Genomic DNA, 26,578 nt, shown 5'->3' with positions numbered 1-26,578 from the left:
TCCCCTACTGCCATTATTTACAGAGTTTGAATCCTAGGGAAAACTTTGGTTTGCTGTTTTTAGGTCTGGAGAGTAGTTTAGATGTAATGATTTAAGAATGGCAGATCTCATAGTTTCCGAGCAGCGGATGCAGGATTAGCTCCTCCAGGCTCACAAGAGCCTGTTGCATGCATGTCTTCCCAGCTCTGTGATTGGTGACATCATGTTGGTAACTTGAAATTAGCCACAGTGGGAATGATTATACCACAGAAATTGGTAAATGCTATAAACCAGGACTCTTGCTTCCAGAGAGCTGGTTGTTAAAACATTTACCAGCACACCCTGGTGACAAGGTTATGTTCACATCAGCTGAAGGTGCATCTGCATGTTTACTGGATCTGTCATCCCTTAAGATCCATTATAGGCATCAACATTAGAATACATATAAAATTAGTCGGAATGTACTACCTATTAGTAGGAAGTCAAACATAGCCCACAGATGTGTTTTGTTGGCTCTCAGTATTTTTTTTTTAAAATTTAAAACTAGCTGCCAGCATTTAAAAATTGGAAGATTTCACATAAAAATCTAGATTTCTGATTCATGAGAAATAGGGGGCGGGGCACTTGGTATCATTGAGCCCCCATTAACACATGGAAACAATGGGCTGCAGAGAATTTTAAATATGTGTGAATTATCTTCTGTGCCATGATCCCCGTCATTCTGTTACTTTAATATTTAGTTAAGGGACTTCACTCCTTTACTGGCTCCTGTAGCATTTGCTTTTGTTGCCTCCAAAATAAAGAAAACTAAACCCAGAAGAAGAGGGTTTCTTAGTAGCTGGGATCCGAACATGCTGTTTTGGGCTTTCCACAGATTTAATTAAGCTGCGCTAATGACCTGCACAGTCTAAGGAGTATTTCTCATCTTTTTTTTTTTTTTGCTTTTTAGGATCGCGTCTGAGGCATACGGAGGTTCTCAGGCTAGGTGTCAAATCGGAGCTATAGCGGCCAGCCTACCCGACAGCCACAGCAATGCCAGATCCGAGCCTTGTCTGCGACCTACACCACAGCTCACAGCAATGCCGGATCCTCAACCCAATGAGTGAGGCCAGGGATCGATCCTGTGTCCTCATGGTTACTAGTCAGGTTCATTTCCACTGCTCCACGACAGGAACTCCAGAGTATTTCTCGCCTTGTTCTAAATTTCAGATGGCCTGTTAGAAAGGTCAAGTGATGATCTGGCTCACGGCTCACACTTGGGAGCCTATCATTTTTCCTGGATGGGGAAGACTTTAAAGAGAGATCTCAATGAAAGCGATGAATATTTCTTTTTCCCACTTTGAGGATGCATGACCTCAGGCTTCAGAAATATCCATCCCTTAGTAAAAGGTGTAAAAGAGATGTTGACTTGCTGCTAGCACTTTATTTGAAAGTGATTTTGAGGAGGAAGGTGAAGACTTTCCTTTTAGAGCAAAACTACATGCTTTGTTTATTCGTCTTGACAGGTTTTTCTTTTTCCCAGAGTATAGTTTCAAAAAGTCCAGCTGAACGGACTGTGTCTTTGTTCATGTTTGTGACATTGGTTCTGGGTATTGCTGTCAATACTGTGGATAGACCTCTGATTAATTTTTAAGCAGGTTAACCTATGGTCCCAAGACTGGCTGATGAAATCACTGCTTTTCAGTTTGGGGTGACCCGGGAGGTGACCACTCTCCCTGTTCCATCTCACAGGTTTTTTTTTTTTTTAGGGCCACACCTGCAGCACATGGAGGTTCCCAGGCTTGGGGTAGAATTGGAGCTGCAGCTGCCGGCCTACACCACAGCCACAGCAATGCCATGTCTACAACTTACACCACAGCTCATGGCAACACTGGATCCATAGCCCACTGATCGAGGCCAGGGTTTGAACCTGTGTCCTCATGGATGCTTGTCAGATTCACTTCCACTGAGCCACGATGGGAACTCCCTCACAGAAGTTTATTAAGCAATTGTTATGGACGGGCCTTTCATTGTTGTACTCCGGGGCACCCAGTGAACCAATTAACAAGCCAGAATGTTGTAAGTGCGATGGGAAAGACATTGACAGGGCTGAGGAATCCAGGAGGACTGCGAAGATAGCATTTACACTGCTGTGTCTCACTATAGCGTTTCAGGTCTCCAGATAGTCTTATACCTATAGTATCACCCTCCGAACGTGTGAATAATTACATGTGTCTCGCCCAGAAGTTTCACTTGGTAAAAAGTGAAATGTTTGGAAGCATTTATGAGCTAGATTGACTTCATCACCAAGTGTCATTTAGAATGATTGTTTCTGTGTATCAAGAAAACTTGCACCATCTTGCTAGTAACCTATTCTAACTGGTTCTGTTCTTCAAGTGGGGCTTCAGTGGATTTTGTTGAATGGGACATTCAGCTGAGTAACAAAAAGTCAAAAGCTTTCTTCAAGCTATTAACTTTTGCTGTGAAGATGAGGCCTTTGGGATAAAATATCTAAGCCTAGTACTTGGATAGGTGGTTTCCAGATCGCAGAAGCAGTACTCATAAACAAAGACACAATAAGAACAGGAGTTCCCATTATGGGTCAGCGAGTTAAGAACACAACACAGTCTCTCTGAGGATGCAGGTTCGATCCCCGGCCTCGCTCAGTGGGTTAAGGATCCAACACTGCCACAAACTGCCATGTAGATCACAAATGCAGCTTGGATCCAGTGTTGCTGTGGCTGTGGTTTAGGCCAGCAGCTGCAGCTCAGATTCGACCCCTAGCCAGAAACTTCCATATACCGCAGGTAAGGCTGTACAAAGAAAAAAAAGAACACCAAGTCATTGGGAAGCATTTGCCAGGTGTATCATTTAGGGAAAGTTGCTTAAGCTCTATGAGCCTTCACCATAGAATAAGGATAATAATACCTATTTATAGGGGTTTTAGGAGAATTAAATGATCTAGTACAAGTGCCTGGCATATAGTAGACACAAATACAAGCTATTATTTTTTTATTAGTAGTAGTACTCAATGAATTTATCACATCTGTAGTTGTATAATGATCAATCCAATTTCACAAGATTTCCATGCCACAACCCAAGCACATCCCCCCACCCCCAAACTGTCTCCTCCGGACACCATATGTTTTTCAAAGTCTGTGAGTCAGCATCTGTTCTGCAAAGAAGTTCAGTCTCTCCTTTTTTCAGATTCCACATGTCAGTGAAAGCATTTGATGTTGGTGTCTCATTGTATGGCTGACTTCATTTACAAGCTATTTTTTTTAAAGAGATTGTTTTTTAATTTGAGTTAGAACTTAGACCTTATACATTATCTTCCTTCACTGGTTCAGTTTCATGTTGATGAATGTTAGATTTTTGGGAGGGACCAGCAGTCTTGAGGACCATGAATTAAATTTTTGAGGGTGTAAAGTGCTCACGCTTCCCTACGGTTAGCCCTCAACCAACTCATTCCCTTTTACATTTTCGCCTGATACCTAGGAGAATAGTTTTTGCTTCATAGGAGCATGAAAAGGCAGTCTGGAACCACCTCAGCTATCAATAAAAGAGCCAAGTTCCCATTGCAGCTCAGCGGAAACGAACTTGACTAGTATCCATAAGGATGTGGGTTCAATCCCTGGCCCTGTTCGGTGGGTTAAGGATCTGGTGTTGCCACGAGCTGTGGTGTAGGTCGCAGACGTGGCTCAGATCTGGAGTTGCTGTGGCTGTAGTGTAGGCTGGCAGCTATAGTTCTGATTCGACCCCTAGCCTGGGAACCTCCATGTGTCACACCCACGGCCCCCCAAAAATATAAATAAATAAATGAGCCAACATTTTTTTTTTTTTAGTCCTTTGTATATGCCAAGCCCTGTGTAATCATTTTACATCTTTTAATCTCATGTCATCTTCGCAACTCTATGTGATAGGCATGATCCCCATTTTACAGAGGAGGAAACTGAGGCTTGAGAAGTTAAGTAACTTATCCAACATCCCTAAGTGTTAGAGCTAGCATTCAAAGCCAGGACTGTCTCACTCCAAAGCCCAGGCTTGGGAAAAAGAGTTGAGCTTTGTGGGCTCAAAGGGGATTGTCCTCAGCTCCCAAGCTCACATGCCTCCCTCAGAACCTCGTATCCTGCCAAGAAGCATAGGATTCTTTCTGTTCTCAGGACCTTCTCACTCGCCTCACCCTGCAGTATGCTGTTAGTTTCTTACGGCAGCTGTAACAAACTACCACCAACTTCATGGCTTAAAACAAACAAATTTATTCATGGTTTTGGAAGCCAGAAGGCTGAAATCAAGGGGTTAGCAGAACCACACTTTCTTTTTTTTTTTTCTTTTTTTTAAATTACTCAATGAATTTTATTACATTTATACTTGTACAACAATCACCACAACTTAATTTTATAGCATTTCCATCCCAAACCCCCAATGCATCCTCCTTTGGAAACCAACCTCTCTCCTTTGGAAACCATAAGTTTTTCGAAGTCTGGGAGTCAGTATCTGTTCTGCAAAGAAGAGAACCACACTTTCTACAGGGACTTTTGGGCAGAATCCAGCTCTTGCCTCTTCCAGCATCTGGTGGCTATTGGCATTCCTTGGCAATGCAAAACTCCAGTCTCTGCCCAGTCTTCACGTGGCCCTCTCCCCTATGTGTGTCACGTCTTCCTGTATCCCTTAAAGAAACCTGTCAGGGAGCTTAGGGCCCACCCACATAACCCGGGGTGCTCTCTTTATCACAAGATCCTTAATTTCCTCACATCTTGCAACGACCCTTTTTCCAGGTAAGATAGCATTCACAGGTTCTGAAAATTAGGACATGGACCTATCTTTCAGAGGTAACCATTTAACCCACTCCACGTGCCAGTGGCTGCTTTCCAGCCATCAGGTAGGGTCCTGTCCTTTGGCATGCACCTTGGGTAGACACGACATCCCGTACAGGCTGCTCTTCCAGTGGAGTGACTGATTCTCAACCAGACTTCACAACATGGTGTTTTCAGGATGTCTCCATGCTTTTCATGTTCATGACACACGTTAAGTCCAGCCAAAAAGCCTCTGCAGCTTCTTCCCCTGAGGTGCTGGCAGCCTCTCTCACAAGGTCTTATTCTCTTTCAGATCGCTGACCTGCAGCTCCATAAACTGGATGAACTGGACTGTCTCATTCAGGGCCTGCTTTACGTTGACTCCGTCGGCTTCAACGGCAAGCCGGAATGTTATTATTTTGAGAATCCCACAAATCCCGAATTGTGTCAAAAAAAGCCGTACTGCCTGGATAACCCATACCCTATGTTGCTGGTGAACATGGGCTCAGGTGTGAGCATTCTAGCAGTGTACTCCAAGGACAACTATAAAAGAGTGACAGGGACCAGGTAAATATGGTTTCCACTAGGAGAACCTTTTTGTGCTTCAACCCAGGCCTCCTCCTTGAAAACCGGTTTCTAAAAAGGTGCTTTCTATTGAATATGTTTTTAAAAGAAAGATCTTACCCTCCTCAGCCAATCAAAAATGACCTATTGGATATGTTACACACAGTGATTTATATAAAGGTTAATAAAGTACAGCCCTTGCTTTTGCTGGAAGCGGGTCATGTTGAGGGAAGAAAGGTCATACATACCAAAAGTTTACCCAAAGGCAGTACCTAGTAGGTGCCAGGTGAAGGGCAGGGACCATAAGCACAGTGGAATCCAGATGGAAGGATGCTTGGGATGGGCTGAGAGGGTTTCAAGAACCCTTCTTTTGAAACTACCTTAGTTCCTAGCGCAGGAAGAATGGCTTGAAATAATGTCGTTCCAATCAGTGAGCCAAACTGGGTTTACAAGGAGTGTTTTTTACCCTCAGGTAAATGCTCCAGCTGCAAACGAGAATAGTTGGTACACCTCCCAGGGAATTTGAGACTGCCATGGACAGAACAGCCCTGCAACCACAGCTGGGCAGAGTGCCTTGTTTAGTGTACACACACCCCAAAGGCACATGGGCATAGCCTCCTGTTAATGGCAACTCGACATGTCAAAAGGATCCAGGGTCAGAAATCTTTGAGAAATCCTAGCGCAAACAAAATGAAACAGGTTCTCCTTGCTTATAAGAGAAGTGTTTCTTCAACTTATTGGCCCACAGAACCCATTTTTGGAGGAACAACTTAAAGAACTAATGCTCTGAGACATGTGCTTGGGGACGTGATATTGAAACCATTGGTTTTGATAGATGAAGATGTCATGTCATTTCTCAGGGTCTCCGTGTCCTTGTTTGTGGCCTGGAGTGAGTTGTTCCTTAGCTTCTACAGGCTTTTCCAGTACTGAAATTCTGCCATTCTATTCAGCCATTAGGAAGAGAGTTCTGCTTTTCTTCTGCATTAACGTGACTTGTGGTGGGTCTGTATAAATCAATGGCTCACCACTGGAGAAGGGAAGATTGAGCCCCCCAGGGAAAGTTTGGCAAAGTCTAGAAACATTTTTTGGTTGTCAAAACCGGAGATGGGGTGGTAGCGGCATCTAGTGACCAGAAGTTAGGGATATGCTAAATATCCTATAATGCACAGGGCAGCCCCCCACCACCAAAAAGTGTCAAGCCGCGAGTGTTAATAGTGGTGTTAAGAAACCCTGGCATGGAATTCTCATAGTGGTGCAATGGAAACAAAACTGACCTATATCCATGAGGACATGAGTTCAATCCCTGGCCTTGATCAGTGGATTAAGGATCTGGCTGTGACGGTGGTGTAGGCCAGCAGCTGCAGCTCTGATTTGACCCCTAGCCTGGGAACTTCCATATGCTGTGGGTGTGGTCCTAAAAAGAAAAAAAAAAGGAGAAAAAAAGAAAAAAAAAAAAGAAACCCTGGCACACTTGGTTTGACTGAGCCTGTTTGTGTCCAGAATATAAGCTTTGGTGTGCACGTTAACCGCCATTAGGCAATACATTTTCTCACTGAGACTCTAGAACTAAGCTTACTTGCTCACATAAGACTCAATGGGCCCCGTGGCCTCATTAGAACAGTCAGAAGTATCAGATACAAAGGAATATTCCAGCTGAGCTGGTTTTCCCTTAAAAGAGTGATCTCCTAAGCAAGGTATAATTTTTAAGAAACTGCAAACTTCCTCTCAAAAGGAGTAACTGAATTGGTAGAATTAGCCCCAAGGTAACAACAAACTGAACATTTTCCACAATGAGAGATATTTATAATTTTGTTGGTTAATACTTAACAAATTCATGAATTATGTCGCAGGTACACTCTCTCAAACTTGAAGGTTCCAAGGATCCGGGTCAAGTGAGCCAGTCATAGTGTTTGGTCTCTGTTATGTTGTACAATGATACCTATAAATTTGAGTTATTGGCAAATGCCCATTAGTGACCAGGGCTTTGCAGTCATCAGCAAATCTTGTGTGGATGTCCAAGCTTCCTTACAAGCTCTCTTTAACCAGTAGTTTAAAACGTGCCACAGGAGACTGAAGGTTACTAGCAAGCCCTTTCTGGGGCCACCACAGGTGGGGGAGGGGAATGGAACTTCAGGTCGGTGGTCCCCACATTCTCCTTGTCTAACCAGAATTTTTCTGTCAAAGGATATTTTGTGACCCAAGTTAGAAAACCACTGATCTATAGCGTTCCTGTTGTGGCTCAGCGGGTTAAGAACCCGAGTAGTACACACAAGGATGCGGGTTCATTCCCTGGCCTCACTCAGTGAGTTAAAGATCCAGCATTGCTGTGAGCTGCCGTGGGTTACAGACGCAGCTTGGATCCCGAGTTGCTGTGGCTGTGGTGTAGGCCAGCAGGTGCAGCTCCAATTCAACCTCTAGCTTGTAACTTCTGCTTCCATATGCCGTGGGTTCGGCCCTAAAAAGAAAAAAACAAAAAACAATAAAAACACTAATCTAAACTATAGGCATACCTTGGAGATATGTCTACACTGTACAGTAGTCTGTTAAGTATTATGTTTTCAGAAATGTATATACCTTAATTAAAAAATACATTATTGCTAAAAAATGCTGGCCATCATCTGAGCCTTCAGCGAGTCATGATCTTTTGGCAATAGGAACAGCAAAGGTCACAGATCACCATAACAACTATATTAATAAGTTTAAAAGTTTGAAGTCTTGCAAGAATTAGGAAAATGCAACACAGGCAAAAAAAATGAGCAGATGCTATTGAAAAAAATGACACCTATATCCTTGGGATGCAGGGTTGCCACAAACCCTCCATTTGTAAAAAATGAAGAATCTGCCAAGTGCAATAAGGAGAAGCACAGTAAGACAAGCTGTGCCTGTGATTTGGTCAACAGTGAACATCAGTGTGTGGATCATATTTTGGGAATCACTGAGTTAAGCAAATGGCATAAACTCTAAGTTTTCCTGCTTCTATTTGGTAATTCTCGTATTCTCATATACCCTATTTTCCCATTAAGCTTTTTTTTTTTTTTTTTTTTTTGGCTGCCCTGCAGCATATGGAGTTCCTGGGCCAGGGATCAGTTGCGACACAGTTGTGGAGCCTTGAACCCAATGTGCCAGGCCGGGGATTGAACCTGGGGACTGGCAGTGTGGCGATGCCACTGATCCCGTTGCACCACAGTGGGAACTTCCCATTAAGCATTTTTATTTTTAGGAAGCTACGTCATTACAGGATATCAGCTTTCTTTTAAACATATGATTTTAAATCATTCGTTTCAGTGTTATGTGTAATTTTATCCTAAGTTAGTAGCAACATTTTTTTCTACTGACACAACTCCATTTTTAATATAGAAGTCAGTCCAAAAAAAAGGACTTAACAGGTGGCATTGTTAGAATGTGTAATCTATTAAAAAAGGAATGTAAAGCATTTTAAAACTTGGCTGAAATTAATGCAGCTTATTTTATTCTCTTGGAATTTATTTTAAGGGCACGAGCATTCAGTAATTGATTTCTTCTACTTCTCCCTAAAATTCCTCACTACAGCTTTGCTGGTTTTTGTTTGTTTGTCTTTTTAGGACCGCACCTGCAGCATATGGAGGTTCCCAGACTAGGGGTTGAATCACAGCTGTTGCCACTGGCCTATATCTGCTGAGCCACGATGGGAACTCCAGGAATTTTTTTTTTTTATAATGCTGTTTTGTCTCTGATTTGCTGAAGGTCTTGCCATGTGTCTGCTGAAACAAACAGCTGTATCTGATCATGAGCGAGAGAATCAGTAGATTAAATCATGGTTAGCAGGTTGAGTGCTCCTGTGCGACTGTGCATTCTTTCCTCCTGTCTGCAGTGTCCCCGCTGTGCCAGTGCATGCTCGCTTTCCTCATTCAGCTCCGATTCTTTGTCTGGAGTCACCTGTCATTTTCCAGTCATAAAAAGCCCTGGCCCTTTTTCACTCATACCAACACATCAGATGATGAGTTGCCTTCTTTCTAAGTCAGCCAGTGTCTTCAGGTGCCTGTTTGGAGTCGGTTGTTGAACACCTCAATACAAATGCCTGATGGTCAAAGGAAGGTTAGTAGTCTGGATGAAAGATAAAAACTAGAGATGTGAGCAAAGACTTTAAAATATATAAATATCCAGAGAGAAAACAAGACCAATTCAGATAACACACAAATCCCCAAACCCCCTTAAACCACACTAGCTTCGTAGGGTCAACTGAAACCACCCACGTAACGTGGCATGCCATGTTAAATGCAAGAAACACTTTCTTAGAGGAAATTCAAAATATCTACCGTGATGGACCTATCAAGGCAATAATGCCCAAGGAGCTCTTTTTATCCTCGTGGTACTGCACCTATGGTTTGGAGAGTTGTAACCGGTGGTGCCTAACTACCTCATTTTCCATGAGAACCCATCATGTCAATCAAGTATGTATTTTTATAGGAATCACTCTTTAAGAAATAGTACAGTTATGCTTTAGATGTGATGTAAAGAACTGTGCATCTGCAATCTGGTACTTTCTTTGTCAAGAGTTACAATAAATATAGTTTACCCTAAATTTTCTTTTTTTCAAATTTAAGTTTTAAAAACAATGTCCATCTCAACTTTCTCTTAGATTAAAAGCCAGTACCCAAACACGTATGAAATTCCCAGGGCTAGTAGCTCTTGGGACTTCAGAACAAATTGGTGTGCATTTACTCTTCTGCATGGTAAACAAAGAGTAAAACCCATCCGTGGCCATAGCAGTACTTTTTTTCCTGCCAGGAGTTCACTAGTGACAGCTTTCTTCTGAATATGCTTTTCTTCCCCTCAGATCACTTTGATGTTAATACCCAATTGAGTTCATTCTCAACTATCATAATTGGTTTCTAATTTTGTCTTCAAAGATTATTTTAGAGGAATCCCTCCTCCCCAACAACTGAAAGCTTTTAAAACATAGTTTGAGCCTTGAAACCATTTTGGTATTGTTGTTACTATTTTTTGACCATTGGGTGGTAAGTAAAATACTAATAACCTTTTCTAGAGTTTATTAGAAAAAAATCCAATATGAGATCCACCCGTGGTTTTTGAAATTTCTGAGGAGCTTAAATAAGATCATGTCTGCTAGAGGAGCAAGGTCAGATGAAAGATAGAGCTTTGGGGCTGGCTATTCCTGGCAGAGTCCTAGTTCAGTTTTGTCATTACAGAGTCTGTCCCTATAGATGAGAGGCTATGCTTCATGTACACACAGTTTCTTTCTAAGAGTTTGTATTTAGCTACTTTTTTTTTTTTTAATAGCAATCTTTGCTCTGGTTCTTTGCTGCTTTCAGACCACCCAAATAAGGGAGATAGATCATGATGTGGCCCATTTTATGCATGGGAAGATTAGGTCAGTGGCTAGTTGAAGGTCTCACAACGGAAATCAGTGAGAGTCTTTCTCTGATTTTGTTCTCAAACTTCAGGGCAAGTTTTCCTTGATGGTTCTTTTCGTCTCTGCCCTCTTGTTTTATCCAATCTACCCTAGAGTTCTTTTCAACCCAGCACTTTCATTCAAGTGCCCCTTTGTTTTTTCTTCTGTTTTTATTAACCCATATTAGTGGTCTTGATGTAGTTGGGGACTCGGATGGGCATCTCTTAAAGTAAAACTTAAAAATAAACCTTATTGTTCCTTCAGTCTTGGAGGTGGAACATTCCTAGGCCTATGTTGCTTGCTGACTGGTTGTGAGACCTTTGAAGAAGCTCTGGAAATGGCAGCTAAAGGCGACAGCACCAATGTTGATAAGCTGGTGAAGGACATTTACGGAGGAGACTATGAACGATTTGGCCTTCAAGGATCTGCGGTAGCATCAAGGTAGAGACTAAGTAGCTAGGAGCAGTCACAATTAAACACAAGGCAACCTCTCCACCCTGGCTGGTCATTTAATTATTACTATTTTTTTTTTTTTAATGTCAACCCACCAGCCTGGTGCAAGGATGTATGGAGTCAGAGCTCAGATTTGATCTCCTGCCCTTGGTGAAGCACTGAGCGGTTGAGCTCTTGATGCTTGTGCTTAAAATAAGGCAGCTTTGAAAGAAGGTTCTGGAACACTGCAACAGTTTCCCCTGTTCCATTCTTGTCCAGATATCTAGAGGCATTAAAAAAGAATTGTTCCCCATTAATAGCCATGCTAAGTTGTCCCTATTAAGCAAAGGGCAGCCAACCATTCACATCGTAATCCTGTCTGCTTGAAAACCATGGTAGCCAAATCAGGTCGTTTGAGCTTGATCAGAGTTACTCATAAAGCTCTCCACAGTTCTTTGGTGGAGGCATGGGGCCTACCTGAGGATGATTTTGAACACTCTCGCTAATATTTCCAACATAGCTTTGGCAACATGATGAGTAAGGAAAAACGAGAGTCCATCAGCAAGGAAGACCTCGCCCGGGCCACACTGGTCACCATCACCAACAACATTGGCTCCATTGCTCGGATGTGTGCATTGAACGAGGTAAGGCCTTAACCCAGAGAGAGCCGTGTGCCATTCATAAACACCATCATTGGCAGTGCAGTAACTGTTGACCCTCATAAAACTACAGAACATTGGGAAACTGGCTCTCTGTCATAGTCACACCTTGTAGGACATGAGGGGTGTGTGCTGGGAGAGGGAGAGGAGTATGTGTTTTATTTTTAAGTAGGCACTGGATGATGACGAACAAAACCATCTAACTATGGAAACATGGTCAAGGTGACAGTCTATGCCATAGCCTCTCCAACCTCATGGACACACACCTATTGAAGTGTGAGGAAAGTCTCTGTGCATCCTTGCAAATAATTGCAGGTAAAACCTTCCACTTGCAATATTCGATATTCTCTCTGCTTTCAGCTTCTTTACAGTGTTGCCTTGTGGCATGGAGTTCAAGCAGCATTGTACAGGGCTATCAAAGCACAGAGAGCTTGCTACAGCTGAGGCCAGCCAGAGCCCCGGTCACAAGGAAGAGTGGAGCTGATGACAGACAAAGCTTTGGTAACATGTTTTGAAACACTGCAAAATTCCTTTGGAAAGAATGGAAGCCTTCTCTGAAATACACGATGTGTAAAGTAGAATTGCTCTCACTGAGTTGGGTTAGGAAGACAAGATAGAAGGCTTGGGGCATGGAAGAGGTAACAGTACAAGTATTAAAGAATTGTAGTAGCATTAGCAATAGACTTTTTTAAATATAAAATTTAATAGAAATATGACATACATACAGAAGAAGGCTCAACACAAATACACAGTCTGATGAATTTTCACACACACCCATGTAAGCCACCACTCAGATCAAGAAAGAGAACAGTAGAAGTCCTGCAGAAACCCTTTGCAACCCCCTGCTAACTGAAGAGTAGAATGTTAAACAGGGCGTGAGGCAGCCCTTTATGACAAGTGGGTGACAGCCCTGCCTTTGAACTCTGGGGTTACAAGACTGACACCCTCCTTTCACAATACTGAACAAAATCCGTCACTAGCCTATGGATCAAGGTCCTGCTTTTTCGAAACCCCTGTTTCAGACAGAGTGGAAATGGGAGTCTGGCATTCAGATGAAAGAATGTATTCCAGAGACATGACTTTTCAAAGTCCACTGTGATCATAGGACTTGTGTTAACAGAGAATTTATTTTTTGACATTAATCTTTAAAAAGAGTTTTTCCAAGCAGCCACACAGGCCCCAAGACCAGTCTGTGCGTACTTGGCTGTACTCACGGACTCTCAAAGGTCATTTCCATGGAATGTTCCCTGCCCCATAGAGCAATAGATGTCCTTTCCCCTACTTTCCACAGAGCTTGAGTGAGCCAACAGGTCTTTTTAGAGGTATTATAATCACCTTAGGGAGAAAGAAAATGCCTTTATTTTTCACTTTTGATTTCAATTCCAATACCATGTATTGTTGGAGTATGGCAAAAGTGGCTGTTGGAAGGTGTAGCCATGCTACATACTAGCTGGAGTAACTATTTTGAGTGTTTCTGTGGTGTTCAATGAATGAGAGGAATCATGGATCGCCTGGGGCAAGGGCTCAGTTAGCTGGCATCCTGCCAGTGCAGGCTCCCCGTGGACATACCGGGAACTGGAAGCATTTTGCTCCCATTGCCTTGCTCCCTAGAGTCGTGATCATTGGAGAATCTTTGATTCCAGTCATTTCTTAGAGGGACACCACACTTACTGAATCTAAAGTATTTTTTCTGTGATTATCAGAACATTATGAAATGCTTCATCATTAACTTGAGTTTGTATTCATCTTTTTGAATAGAGAATATGAACACATAATTCAGAGCTCTGAAGCACAAGAAGGAGGGTATACAAGGAAGTGTCACCATTGCCATACCGTTCCTCAGTTTTACGCTCACTAGAGCAACCACTGTTTCATTGCTTATGCTTGTTTTGCTTTGTTTTGCTTTTACTGCAGTAGAGAGTAAACATATGCTTCAAGGGTAGCAAACACCATGTAAATTCTTTTTTAAAAAAACATCAGTTTTACTGAGATAGATAGAATCACATGCCATACACTTCACCCTCTACGTACTGTTTTCTACCTTGCTTTGGTGGTTTATCAATGTTTTATGATGAAATTGGTAAACATACATAAAGGAGAGAGAATAGTATAAAAAAATCCCCATAGAGTCATCAGCCCAGACTCAGCAGTTAAGAAGACTTTGCCACAAATGCTTTATCTCTGTTTTCTTCTTGCTTCTCTTCCTCCTTCCCTCTCTTTTTAACTAAAATACTAGTAAGGAATCCCAGACATTAGATGAGTCTGCTTTACATACCTCAATATGGATTTCTGGAAATACTGCTTCTTGCATTTTTACATAATAATACATCTTGAGATTGTTCATGTAGGTATATGTAGAATTGCTTCATTTTTAATGGCCATGTAGCATCCTAACATGGAGATATGCTGCTCTTGATTTGATCAGTTTCCTAATTATATTTAGCCTTATTTAGACTTTTGCTATAATTAAATGTATATTTTTACCTAAATATATAAATTTATATATAAAATATATAAAATGTCATAAACTATAATGTTATAGTTTATAATATTTTATAGCATTTTACATACATGTGGGTATATCTATAGGATGAATGACTAGAAGGGAAGTTGCAAAAGCAAAGGCTATGTAGATGGTAATTTTGACAGATATTATAAGATTCCCTCCATAGAAATGATTCTAATTTGTATTCCTACCAGCAGAGTATAAGGGTTCAAGTTTCTCTATACATGGTTATCAAACTTGTTGCTCTGTTTCAAATCCATGGGTAAGAAATGCTACTTCAGTTTGGCTTTAATTTGTATCTTGGAGTTCCTGTCATGGCGCAGGGGTTAACAAATCTGACTAGGAACCATGAGGTTGTGGGTTCGATCCCTGACTTTGCTCAGTGGGTTCAGGATCTGGCGTTGCCGTGAGCTGTGGTGTAGGTTGCAGACGCGGCTCGGATTCCGCGTTGCTGTGGCTCTGGCGTAGGCCGGTGGCTACAGCTCCGATTGGACCCCTAGCCTGGGAACCTCCATATGCCGCGGGAGCAGCCCAAGAAATAGCAAAAAAAGATAAAAATTAAAATTAAATAAATAAATAAATAAATAAATAAATAAAATGGGTTCTGAGTGTTTATACCTTTCCTACTTCAACATTATTTTTTTCGACATTATTTTTACAAAGAAGTCTTCCATGTTTCTTTTTTTTTTTTAACATTTATATCTTTCCCGCTTGGAATATATTTGAAATGAGGACTATGCATCAGCTTTTAATGCCATTTCTTCTGGCTTCCTACCAGAGTAATACAGGCCTGAGGCTTTGAACAAGTCTTGCCTGGGACTCCCTGGTATTGGAGGAAAAGGTGAAACTCCTAATTTTAACTAAATCCCTCTTCAATCTGTTCTGTAGTTTTGAGTATTTCTTGCCAACTCTCAGTCTGGGCAGTTTGTGGCCACAGTTTTTATTTGCTGAAACTTATTAAAACCACCTCTCCCCGATCCACCCATGGAAAATTTTCACAGTGGTTAATGAGTTCATGAACATGCATTGTTAAAACTTGAGACAGATAGAAGGCAGTGTTCCCAGACCCTGATAGCTCTTGATAGACTGAACAGAAAATAATGCCAGCTTCCAAGACTCTCTTGCCTTTGATACAAGTGACCATAGCAACTGACTCTGTGTGAGTGAGTGTTGAGCAGCATCTGTGTGGCAGACAGGCTGAGCGCAGTGTGAGGTGTGTGTTCAGAATGCAAATCTGTATCCATGACAACAAAAATACAAATGTATTTGTCGTTATCATATTGTAACCCACATAGCGACCAAACAAGATATTCCACCACATATCCTAAAGGTAGAAACTGGGTATTAATTATTTATTTTTTGGAGTTCCAGTCATGGCTCAGCAGTAACGAACCCAGCCAGCATCCACGAGGATGCAGGTTCAATCCCTGGCCTCACTCAATGGGTTAAGGATCCAGTGTTGCCTCGAACTGTGGTGTAGGTCTCAGACGAGGCCCAGGTCCGGTGTTGCTATGGCTTTGGCACAGGCCGGCAGCTACAGCTCTGATTCAACCCTGGGAACTACCATATATTCATGGGTGCGGCCCTAAAAAGACAAAAAAAAAAAAAAATTCTTTTTCATATTGCCAGTGTTTGGCACACAGCAACCTGACCAGACTTCTTAGAGGAATAACCCATATCTTAATTTACAGTTGGAAGTTTGGGGGATTAAAGAGATACACAAACAAATTTAGCTGAACTTGAACTCGTCACAATTTTATATATGAATGTTGGAAGCTGAATTTCATATCAGACCTAAGGCAGCCTAACGTAATGCCTGTAAATAAGCCCAAGGTCAGTCTCAACCTTGTCCAACCAAATTCTCACCCTAGAGTTCCTGTGGAATACATTATGAGGTTGGTTTGGCGTCATCTTGGAAATCCTGAAAAAATTCCACTTAAAAAAATTTCACTCTGCAAGGTGGTGGAGTACAATGATATACAGAATATGGGGTCATTGCTAAATGCTATTCTTGTGCCATGATTCTATTGGTTTTCTTTCATTTTTTTTTTCCAGAATATTGACAGAGTTGTGTTTGTTGGGAATTTTCTCAGAATCAATATGGTCTCCATGAAGCTGCTAGCATATGCCATGGATTTTTGGTCCAAAGGACAGCTAAAAGCTCTGTTCTTGGAACATGAGGTAGGTTGAGTTCACACGGACTTAGTTGTCCTACATGCAAATTTTTCAGGTTGTCTAACATAGGATCAATAGGATCAGGTCCCTTAGTTTCCATTTATGCAAAAGATAAGGAAGAACAGTACATAAAATGGAAGCTCTCTTATCCAACAGTCAGGGCTAGTGATTGGTTAAGTTTTTTAAAAAATCAGTTAAAGTGAGTAATCATTAAAAAATCTCTCCCTGCTTTCACTACTTTAACATAAAATATATAAACGTTCATTCCCTCACCAATTTTTTTATATAGGACCCAGGCCTGTTTTTGAGCAAGGGTCCTGCTGATCAAAACATTGTGATATCCTTTTTTTCATAATCCACACGTATTATGAACCTTCTTTGATTTCTGATTTGTTTTTTAAAATGGATTAAGAAACTGAAGATATTTATGAAAGAATTTGGTTGTAGGGTCCTTCTAGATTTTTCCAATCTTTCCTACGTAGCATGCACCTAAATAGAGGGCAATGGTTAGTGACTGACTTTCTCAATCTTTGTTTCGTTTTTCTTTCCATTTTTATCAAGATATAATTGGCAAATGACATTGTGTAAGTTTAAGGTACACAACATAATGATTTGATATAGCTATATATTATCAAGTGATCATCGCAGTAAGTTTAATTACCCATCACCACACACAAGGAATTTTTTTCCTTGTGATGAGAACTTTTAAGATTTACTCCTAGCCACTTTCACTATTGGTAACTACTACCTTTTTAATCTTTTTCAATAATTTAACTGGATTTTCATAGAAGGGACCGTTCCTGTGTACTCTTTTTATTGGCTTGTGTGGTCTATAGTGAGATGATTCCATTAACATTAAAACTGTCATAAACAAACTTGAGGATAAATACAGCTGACCCTTGGGAAGTAAACAACTCAGCTGGTGAGAACAGAAGCACTCAGGCTACAAAGAGTAGCCTGGTGGCCTTGAGAGGCTAGCGTGCCTAGACATTAGCCAGCCTGTTCACAGAGGGAGTAGAGAGCTCAGGTTAACTCAGAGGGTCCCTTATATCCAGTTTCTACACTAATACAAATCAGAGGTTTCTACGAGTGAGTAGAGGGCCCTCCTCTCTTCCCACCTTCCTTATCCCCCTTTAAAATCAATACTGTGGAGAGCAGCTATTTATCACAGGAGCTACTCAATACCCTGGCTATGTTGCAGCAGAAAGAACACTGGAAGAACTAGCATTATAAATTTCAATTGTAATGAATAACTACTGTTGCATTTTTCTCATCTCCAAACTGAATTATTTATTTGAGAAGTTCCTGATGCATTTATAAGTTATGAAGAGCTCTCCAAAGCCTATGTTTCGTTTTATTAAAGCGTATAAAACAATAGGAAGTTAAATACTAAATAGGTAAGGCCCAATGACAGAAATTTATACCACAGAAAAATTTTCTTTTTGTTTAATCCTCTAGTCCATCTCACGTTACCATATTTAGTGATTACAAATGTAGAACACAGTTATTTTATCTGGTATTGATCTGTGTTTTATCTGGCAGCCCAAAGTTTAGATGCTCTTGCTCTAAGGCAGAAAACAAGCAGGCTAAGGCATGAAATAATGTAACATTTTTGTGGGGGCAGTGAGGGCAATGGAGTCGCAGAATTTTCACTCCCCCCAACCCCAGCCAGAACAGCTCCCTTTTTCTATGCTTAGTTAGTGATTTCCCCTGTAAGATGCTACTTTTAAAAGTAATTAAAATGAAAAGGAAAACATACAGCAAAAAATGGACAGAACAGTGTAAATCAACTGTAATAGAAATAATAAAAACCTAAAAAAAAAAAAAAGAGAGAAAAGAAAAAGAAAACAACTCCTTTAGTCCTTCTAGTGATTAAAAATACAGGACACAGGGAGTTCCCATTGTGGCTCAGCAGTAACAAACCTGACTAGTATTCAGGTTGCAGGTTCGATCCCTGGCCTTGCTCAGTGGGTTAAGGATCTGGAGTTGCCATGAGCTGTGATGTAGGTTGCAGACATGGCTCAGATCCCACATTGCTATGGCTGTAGTGTAGGCTGGCAGCTGCAGCTCTGCTTTTACCCCTAGCCTGGGAACTTCCATATGCCGTAGGTGTGGCCCTAAAAAGCAAAACAGTAAATTAAAAAAATAAAAATACAGGACTCAGTTATCTTATCTGGTATTTATCTGGATTTAATCTGGCAACCCAAGTTTACATGCTCTCAGACTAAAACAGAAAACAAACCCTGGAAGCCTTCAGGGATTAAAAGCCTTCTACAGGAGTTCCTACTGTGGCTCAGCAGTTAATGAACCCAACTAGCATTCATGAGGACGTGGATTCACTCCCTGGCCTCACTCAGTGGGTTAAAGATCCGGCATTGCTGTGAGCTACAGTGTAGGTCCCAGATGCAGCTCAGATCTGGTGTTGCTGTGGCTGTGGTGTAGGCTGGCAGCTGTAGCTCCGATTGGACCCCTAGCCTGGGAACCTCCATATGCCGTGGGTGTGGCCCTAAAAAGACAAATAAATAAATAAGCCTTCTACAAGGGCAGAGAGGTAGTTAATTGGTGGTTAAGTCAGAAAATAAGATCCAGAGTTCCCATTGTGGCACAGTGGAAACAAATCAGCCTAGTAACTATGAAGATGCGGGCCTCGCTCAGTGGGTTAAGGATCTGGCACTGCCGTGAGCTGTGGTGTAGGTTGCAGATATGGCTTGGATCTTGCGTTGCCGTGGCTCTGGTGTAGGCTGGCAGCTGTAGCTCCGATTCGACCCCTAGGCTGGGAACTTCCACATGTCATGGGTGCAGCCCTAAAAAGCAAAAATTAAAGAAGAAAATAAGATCTGGTGTTCAGCAGAAACCCACTTCTCTGGGGAAAAAATGCACACTACTGTGTACAATCTTTAGGCCTCTGTGGCTTATGTTTTTACTATGTATCATAACTCAATCTCTATGGCCAGTGAAAGTGGGAGTGTTTTTACATTTCCTTGTAGGTACTTCTCAGACAATTCCCTATATTCTTAGGTTCACTCTGGCTTAGGCAGGCCTTCCTAGAGGATATTACGCCAAGGGAACTTTTGGGAGGTACTTTTTCCAGGTGGCTTTCCTGCCCTGCCTGGAATCCTCACTCACTCAGTCTCCTTCATTTCACTTATATGAGTGAGCACCTCCTAAGAGAAGTGGTCCAGCCAGGCATTAAGCCCACAGCCTCTCACTGACCTGGAGACCTTAGGCAATGAAGCTACCTCAACATTCTGCTTTAGCATTTGGAACACAGGGTGATAATGGTATTTGTCTCATGAAGTTATTGGGAGTAAATCCATGTTAAACAATTTCTAACACATAGTGAGCCCTCAGTAAATGTTAGCTGGTGGCAGTGGAGGCAAAGATCTGAACTGTCTGAACCACCCATCTCTGCAGGAAGCAACTGTTCGGTCAGGAAAATACCAGAGGAGAGGAGAGTCCCCTGCCTTTTGGAATCCAGGTTCTCTAAAAATTTCTGTTTTTCAGTTTCTTTCATTTTCACAGATATGTGGGCTTTTCTTTTACAGATGAGCAAAGAGAAGCTTGGGCTGATTTTGATGCCTTTCCAAGATCTACTGCGGGAAGCTTAGGGCTCTCTCCTGTGAGACATGACAACTTTGAAGTCACACAGATTTGTTATTGAGCCCTGGCACAAGTCCTGTGACCCTGAAAGGGTCACTGACTTTATTACCTTCCATTTCTCATCTGCAGAATGTGAATTTTTGCCATGAAAAGGATTAAAATGAAATAATTATAATCCTAAAAATCCCAACACTGATAGAGCACACACTATAGTGCTAGACATTTTTCTAAGCACTTTACATCAGTTAACTTATTTAATGTATATAGATAAGTAGAGATCCAATACATTTCTTTTTTTTTCTTTTTTTTTTGCCATTTTTTTGGGCCGTTCCCGAGGCATATGGAGGTTCCCAGGCTAGGGGTCTAGTAGTCAGACCTGTAGCCGCCAGCCTACACCAGAGCCACAGCAACATGGGATCCAAGCCACGTCTACAACCTACACCACAGCTCACGGCAACGCCGGATCCTTAACGGATCCTTAAGGATTATCCTTAATCCTTAATCCTAAGCAAGGCCAGGGATCGAACCTGCAACCTCATGGTTCCTAGTCAGATTCATTAACCACTGTGCCACGACAGGAACTCCCAAATACATTTATTTTTATTATTGTTGTTATTGTATCATGTTTCATGGCAGAGTTCAAGTTTTAATTTCTCATATCTACAGCCTTGGGGGTAGCACTCCTGGAATTATTAAAAAAAAAAACAACAACAGGTAGTTGGCTAAGGATCAGAGATAATTGTACAGAAGTTTTCCCGTTGTTGTTGTAGGGTTATTTCGGAGCTGTTGGGGCACTGTTGGAACTGTTCAAAATGACTGATGACCATAGAGATGAGCCATAGATGGAACAGCCTTCTGGGAGAACAGGGAACTGAGCTCTGGAAAGGGTGAAAGCCACTACAGGACGGAAGCCAAGCCATTATGGCAGATGAACCTGCTGGATTTGTAAATAATTTAAAATCCTTCTAGCCGATCTTTTACTCTTGGATTTTGAGCTTATGATTCAAAATGGGGAATACAAGAGTTTTTTTCTGTATACTGTATTTTTAAAAAAAAAATCATTTGTGCAGCGAGGCCAAACATACCAATTTGATGCATTAACTTTAAGAAATTGTACGATGTTTAGGAAGGACCTGAAATGTAAGTGCTGTTTATTCTTCTTCTGGGGTTTACTGATCAGTGTGGTAATTTTAACTTCATTTAGTAATTACTCTAGGAGATTTTACCTTTACTTATTTTTCATGACGTTTCATGATTTGCTGTTGGTTTCAAATGAAACTACAAATCTGGCATGTTTTACTGTGAACACTATTTTGTTTGTTTGTTTACCTTTTTTGGTCTTGTTTTTTTCTGTTTGAATGTCTTATGAAAAAAGAGAATCCTTCCCCTTGTTTCTGTCCTTGGATGACTCCCCACCCCTCTCAATACTGTTCATTCATGTAATTGTTTATATTAATCAAGGTGCTGACCAATTCAGTACAAAGTTAAGCACGAGATCTAAAGCTCTCAAAAGTGCCCTTGAAGAGAAAACCCTGAGTGTTCACAAATTTAGTGAGTCCTGAAAAAGTTGAAAATTATATGCAATTTTGACTTTCCCTTATGAATCTACAATGTTGCATTGGATTTACTTTATGTTAGGTCATATTAAATTGAGACGTTCTCTGATGGACTGTCCTCATCCATGCACAGCATATGAATGGCAGCAAATCCTTGTACAGATGTTGGGATTTACAGGGGCAAGTCTCCTAGCAGAGTAACTGTACACACTGGGAGGTTTAGGAGAAGTCATGGCTTGAGGTGTCCATGTAGTCATATCTGTGTTTTGTACATGTATTACCTAGGAGCTTTGTAACAAGGCATCTTAAATAATAATAAAGTTTTTTTTAGTTGAAATATTTTAAGCTGAAAATTATATTTCAATCCCACTTTCTAAAATTTGAAAAGAATATGATACTGATGTATTTTTTTTTTCTGTTTAAATGAAATCATTGGGACCGATGGGTAACTTTCTAATGAGAGTCTTGTATAAATATTGAAACACATGAGATCTAATGATTTAAAACTAAGAAATCCTTTCAGTTGATTTTTTGAAGGGCAGAACAGTTGCTCCATGATGAAACTTTCCTTCTCTGCCTTCTGGGCACCATCTCTAATTTCCATGTCTTCAAGTCTTGAAGAAGTTGATGTTAATTGAAATATTCACTTGTCTGGTTGAAATAAAGCCTGTTTCTGTTGTGATTTTTTTTTTTTTTAGTGTATATGTTATTTTCATTACTTAACCTTTATGTCCATATTATCTGCTTTTGTATCATAAAATGAATGTATGTTGTATTTTTGCTGTTCTATGTTTCATAATTTGAGGCTTTCAGCTAAGCCGGTTCAAAATACTGTATCTTCAGTTGAAGCTATAGCCCTATGGGGGGATTTTCTTTCAATAAGCTTTATTGCTTTTATACAACTAGCTCCTTATTCCCAATAGATTACTACTATACTTGATAATTCCAAAAGAGTTCCAAAATATGGTCACACAAATACATCTGGTCAACTTCCATTTGGCTTTTAAAACTTTAAGCAACAAAGATGTTCTTGAAAAAGATAAGTATGAAAAGCTACATATTAGTTGTGTTAGTGCCTTTTTTAGATTTTTCTATTCTACCGTCATCCATCTTACTCTCATCTGTCAGGGAACAGCACCCCTTGGATCATGGTTTGGCAAAGAAATCAGAAGATCATATGACTAAATAATTTTTTACTTATCTGGAATCACTTGATCTCTCATTACAAATGTTTTAAACATGGGTTAGGTTGAGGAAATAAATTATTCCATTATACTAATATCAGTTAAATGTTGGCTACATATAGCCAACTTTTTTTTTTTAACAATAATGGGAGTTTTACCTTGGATTACAGAAACTTTTCTTGGGCTCAGCACTATGAAGAAACTTGGCAAGACAAGAATTTTTATCCTGAACTACATGAAGTCAAGGTGGCCAGATGGTCCAGAGCATGGTTTTTGGTTATAAGACAACTTCAGTTTGGATTCAGTTTAGCCACTGACTAGCTGTGTAGGCAAGTTGCTAACCCTCTCTCCAAACCCTAGTTTTCTCCATCAGAAAGTGGGACAAATAGTAGTTTTTACCTATATATTTAAAGAGCTTAGCACAATGGCTGACACAGTAACTGCTTTGCTGAGGCTAGCTGTACTGGAAAAAAAAATTAGATGTTTTCTAAACTAATGCATTGCATCAGTGATTTTTAACTTTCTGGACTATGGGGAACCCATTCTAGCATGAAAATATCACAGATCTCCATATGCTAGTACATGTCCACAGCCCCACATCCACAATTCCAAACTTAAAATTCATCTTGATATTTCACTTGACAGAAAAAGCTGATTTGAGCATTACTTACCACACTTTGGAGGACTCCTCAGATATTTTGTTGCAAAGCTATTAATGTGTTTGATTACAGGGTACTGCCCCAGATGCTATTAGGGGTATTCAGTAGGGAACATTTCTGAATTTTGAAATGCATCTGGTCCCAAGAGTTTTGGATAAAGGGACTGTGGAAATATTTACTTGTATTCTTCAGCTTATGTATTCTTCATCCATATTTATGTGGCTCCAGAGTCCTTTTGTTGGGAACCATTGTTACAAGTAATTTATACTTGACATCATTCGGCCATACAAGGAATTTTAAGAAGTTACTTTGTGCCAGGAAGAGCACTGAGGAGACTGGGAGGAACCAGAATACAACCCCTGCTGTCTAGTAAGGGGAAGACAAGAATCTTAAACCAACACATATAATTAATTGTCACAGGTATCATTCATTCAATTCATTCATTTACAAATATTTACAGCAGTGAACAAAACAAAGACCCATCCTCTCAGAGCTTGCATTCTAGAAGGGAAGACTGATACATTACTAACTATATGATATGATCAGTACTAAAAAGAAAAGTAAGAGGGATGAGAGAGGGAGGTAGTTCTACTGAGAAAATGAAAAGCAGAGAAACTTCTTTGGTTAGAGTGCTCAAAGACAGCATTTTTTTTTTTTTTAAGAAATGACTATTTTTTTTTTATTTTGTCTTTTTGTCCTTTATTAGGGCCGCACTCATGGAATATGAAGGCTCCCAGGCTAGGGGTCTAATCAGAGCTGTTGCCGGCCTACACCACAGCCATAGCAATGCCAGATCCAAGCAGTGTCTGCCAACTACACCACAGCTCATGGCAATGCCAGATCCTTAACCCACTGAGCGAGGCCAGAGATCAAACCCGCAACCTCATGGTTCCTAGTCAGATTCATTTCTGATGCACCATGACGGGAACTCCAAAAACAACATCTTCTAAGAGGTGACATGGGAGCAGAGTTGAATGATGTTGGGAACACACAAACTGTGGAAACACCTGGGGGAAATTATTTTGTTTCCGGAAAATGAGAATGGAGGTTTTGAAGAACCATAAGGAGGCCAGTGTGCCTGGAGTAACAAAGGAAAGAGTAATGGGAAATGAAGTTTTAGAAGCCCTGGGCTAGGTCCTATAAAAGTCCTTAAGTGAAGGTAGAAAGCCGAAGTAGGAGGCACAGGTCCCCTCTCCTGGAAGAGGGTGTAAGAAAAGTTTTCATAAAATCTTAACCAACAAGTAGAGGACAGCAGGGGGGTGGACCGGAAGGGGAGGCCTGCCCAAGCAGAGAGAGCAGGGTGAGAAAAGCGTTGGAGGAAGAAACAGCCTGGCTTATTCAATAAACTGGATGCTGTTTGTTTCAGCTGGATTGTGGTTAGTGAGTGAGAAACCAGATACCAGGAGAGACAAAAACAGCCAGATTATGGAAGGACTCCTATTCCATGCTAAAAATGCTGGTCTTTTCTGTAGTCCATGTGGAACCATCAAAGAATTTCAAGTAACGTGAAACCAGAATTAATCTGGCTTCACCGTGATAACAGAGCAAAATATCCTATTGAAGTGAGTCAACTGGTTATTGTGCTTTTGAATACATAACACCATTCCATTATCATGTTTATTTTCTCTACTGTGCCAAACCTCATGCAGTACCTGCTTAGTGGACCACATTTCTCTGTAACTGAGATGGTTGTATAAACTCTAGAGAATTTTCCCATAGGACAAAGGCTACTTAGAGCTACAACTCAACTATGATTTTGTTTAGTGAGTAGAGAAGTTTCAACACCAGAGATCACCATAAACTCCTTTACTGGTAATTGTTTAGAGAAAAGGCACTTTCCCTCCCACTGATCAGATTTGGTGATCCTCCAAATTTGCTGAAGAAGGTTTTTTTCTTGGGGCTACCAGGTACTCATTCATTCACTCTCCATCTATTTTAATTTTGACTAAATGTCTCTGATATGGGAGGCATTGGGTAAATTTAGGATACATTCTTTTGTGAATTAGACAGCAAGATCTCTGCTTTTATTGGGGTTACTTTCCGGTGAGGGAAACTGACTGTAAGCTCATAGAGCAATAAATAAACAAGAAAATAATGAGATAGTAATACATACTGCAAAAGAAAGAAAAAGGGTGATGTGATAGGAAAGAAAAGGACTTCCTTAGATGGGCTTGAAATACTAGTATGAATGAGTTATGGCCTCAGCTTCTGAGAATGACAGTAAAATTCATCTTGCTTTCATTCATACCCATCTCAATGAAAATGAAAGATGCTTTGGGGAGGAACTCTGATAGCTGATCCATTTTTTAAAACTTAGAAAATTTAGTTCACATATGTATTTAAAATCATACATTATGTGTGGAGCTCCTGTCATGGCTCAGGGGAAATGAATCTGCCTAGTATCCATGAGGATGCAGGTTCAATCCCTGGCCTCACTCAGTGGGTTAAGGATCCAGAGTTGCCATGAGCTGTAGTATAGGTTGCAGACACAGCTCGGATGTGGCATTGCTGTGGCTGTGGCACAGCGCAGTAGCTGCAGCTCTGATTTGACCCTTAGCCTGGGAACCTCCATATGATGCGGGTGTGGCCCAAAAAAGACAAAAAATAAAAATTAAATTAAATCATATATTATGTGAAATAATATCTTAATTTAGTAATGCACCTTTTTTCCTACTCACTATTATTTGACTCTTCATTGTCAATGCCTTCTGTCATGAGGCATGACACTTAGTAGTTTCCAGACCACACCAAATTTGATACACAGCACTTTTGAATCTATATATGATATTAGCACTGGATTTTTTTTTTATCAGATCATAGCACCTACACCCACAAGGGGCTCAATTTGTTTCATTCTCCAAAAGGTGTATACTGGTGATGCCACAGTGTAACTATTTATGTAGGGCCTTTTTTTAAAAGGCTAGTTTTCAAGTATTCATCACTTGTGATACAAATATAAATGCAAATTTGCACTAAGACGCTGTCTCTTTTTTTTACTCATTCTATCAGGTAAACACTAAACATTCCAAACTAGTATTAATTGAGGTGATTTCAGTTAATGTCACCAGACAATTCTCAACTAGGTCCCAGTGAGAAT

General features: G+C 40.7%; 1 protein-coding gene and 1 long non-coding RNA gene across 6 annotated transcripts in view; one reads left to right on the top strand and one right to left on the bottom strand.

The window, feature by feature from the left end:
• Positions 1 to 22,320, top strand: part of PANK1 (pantothenate kinase 1) — a 102,006-nt gene extending 79,686 nt beyond the window's left edge. For all 5 annotated transcript variants that reach the window (XM_047762720.1, XM_047762721.1, XM_047762722.1 and 2 more), the window contains 5 exons: positions 5,068 to 5,321; positions 10,975 to 11,151; positions 11,663 to 11,786; positions 16,363 to 16,488; positions 20,853 to 22,320. In XM_047762720.1, coding sequence (XP_047618676.1) covers positions 5,068 to 5,321; positions 10,975 to 11,151; positions 11,663 to 11,786; positions 16,363 to 16,488; positions 20,853 to 20,924 — 753 coding nt within the window. In that variant the 3' untranslated portion in view covers positions 20,925 to 22,320. The remainder of the gene's footprint in view (positions 1 to 5,067; positions 5,322 to 10,974; positions 11,152 to 11,662; positions 11,787 to 16,362; positions 16,489 to 20,852) is intronic.
• Positions 8,969 to 26,578, bottom strand: part of LOC125117032 (uncharacterized) — a 56,035-nt gene continuing 38,425 nt past the window's right edge. The window contains exons 4-5 of the long non-coding RNA XR_007132456.1: positions 11,259 to 11,425; positions 8,969 to 9,375 (exon numbers count right to left, since the gene is read on the bottom strand). This is a non-coding gene — a long non-coding RNA (uncharacterized LOC125117032). The remainder of the gene's footprint in view (positions 9,376 to 11,258; positions 11,426 to 26,578) is intronic.

This window comes from Phacochoerus africanus, chromosome 15 (assembly GCF_016906955.1).
Source record: "Phacochoerus africanus isolate WHEZ1 chromosome 15, ROS_Pafr_v1, whole genome shotgun sequence".
In the NCBI taxonomy this organism is placed as follows: domain Eukaryota; kingdom Metazoa; phylum Chordata; class Mammalia; order Artiodactyla; family Suidae; genus Phacochoerus; species Phacochoerus africanus.
The sequence above is the reverse complement of the archived record's forward strand: the minus strand, read 5'-3'. Positions and strand labels throughout refer to the sequence as shown.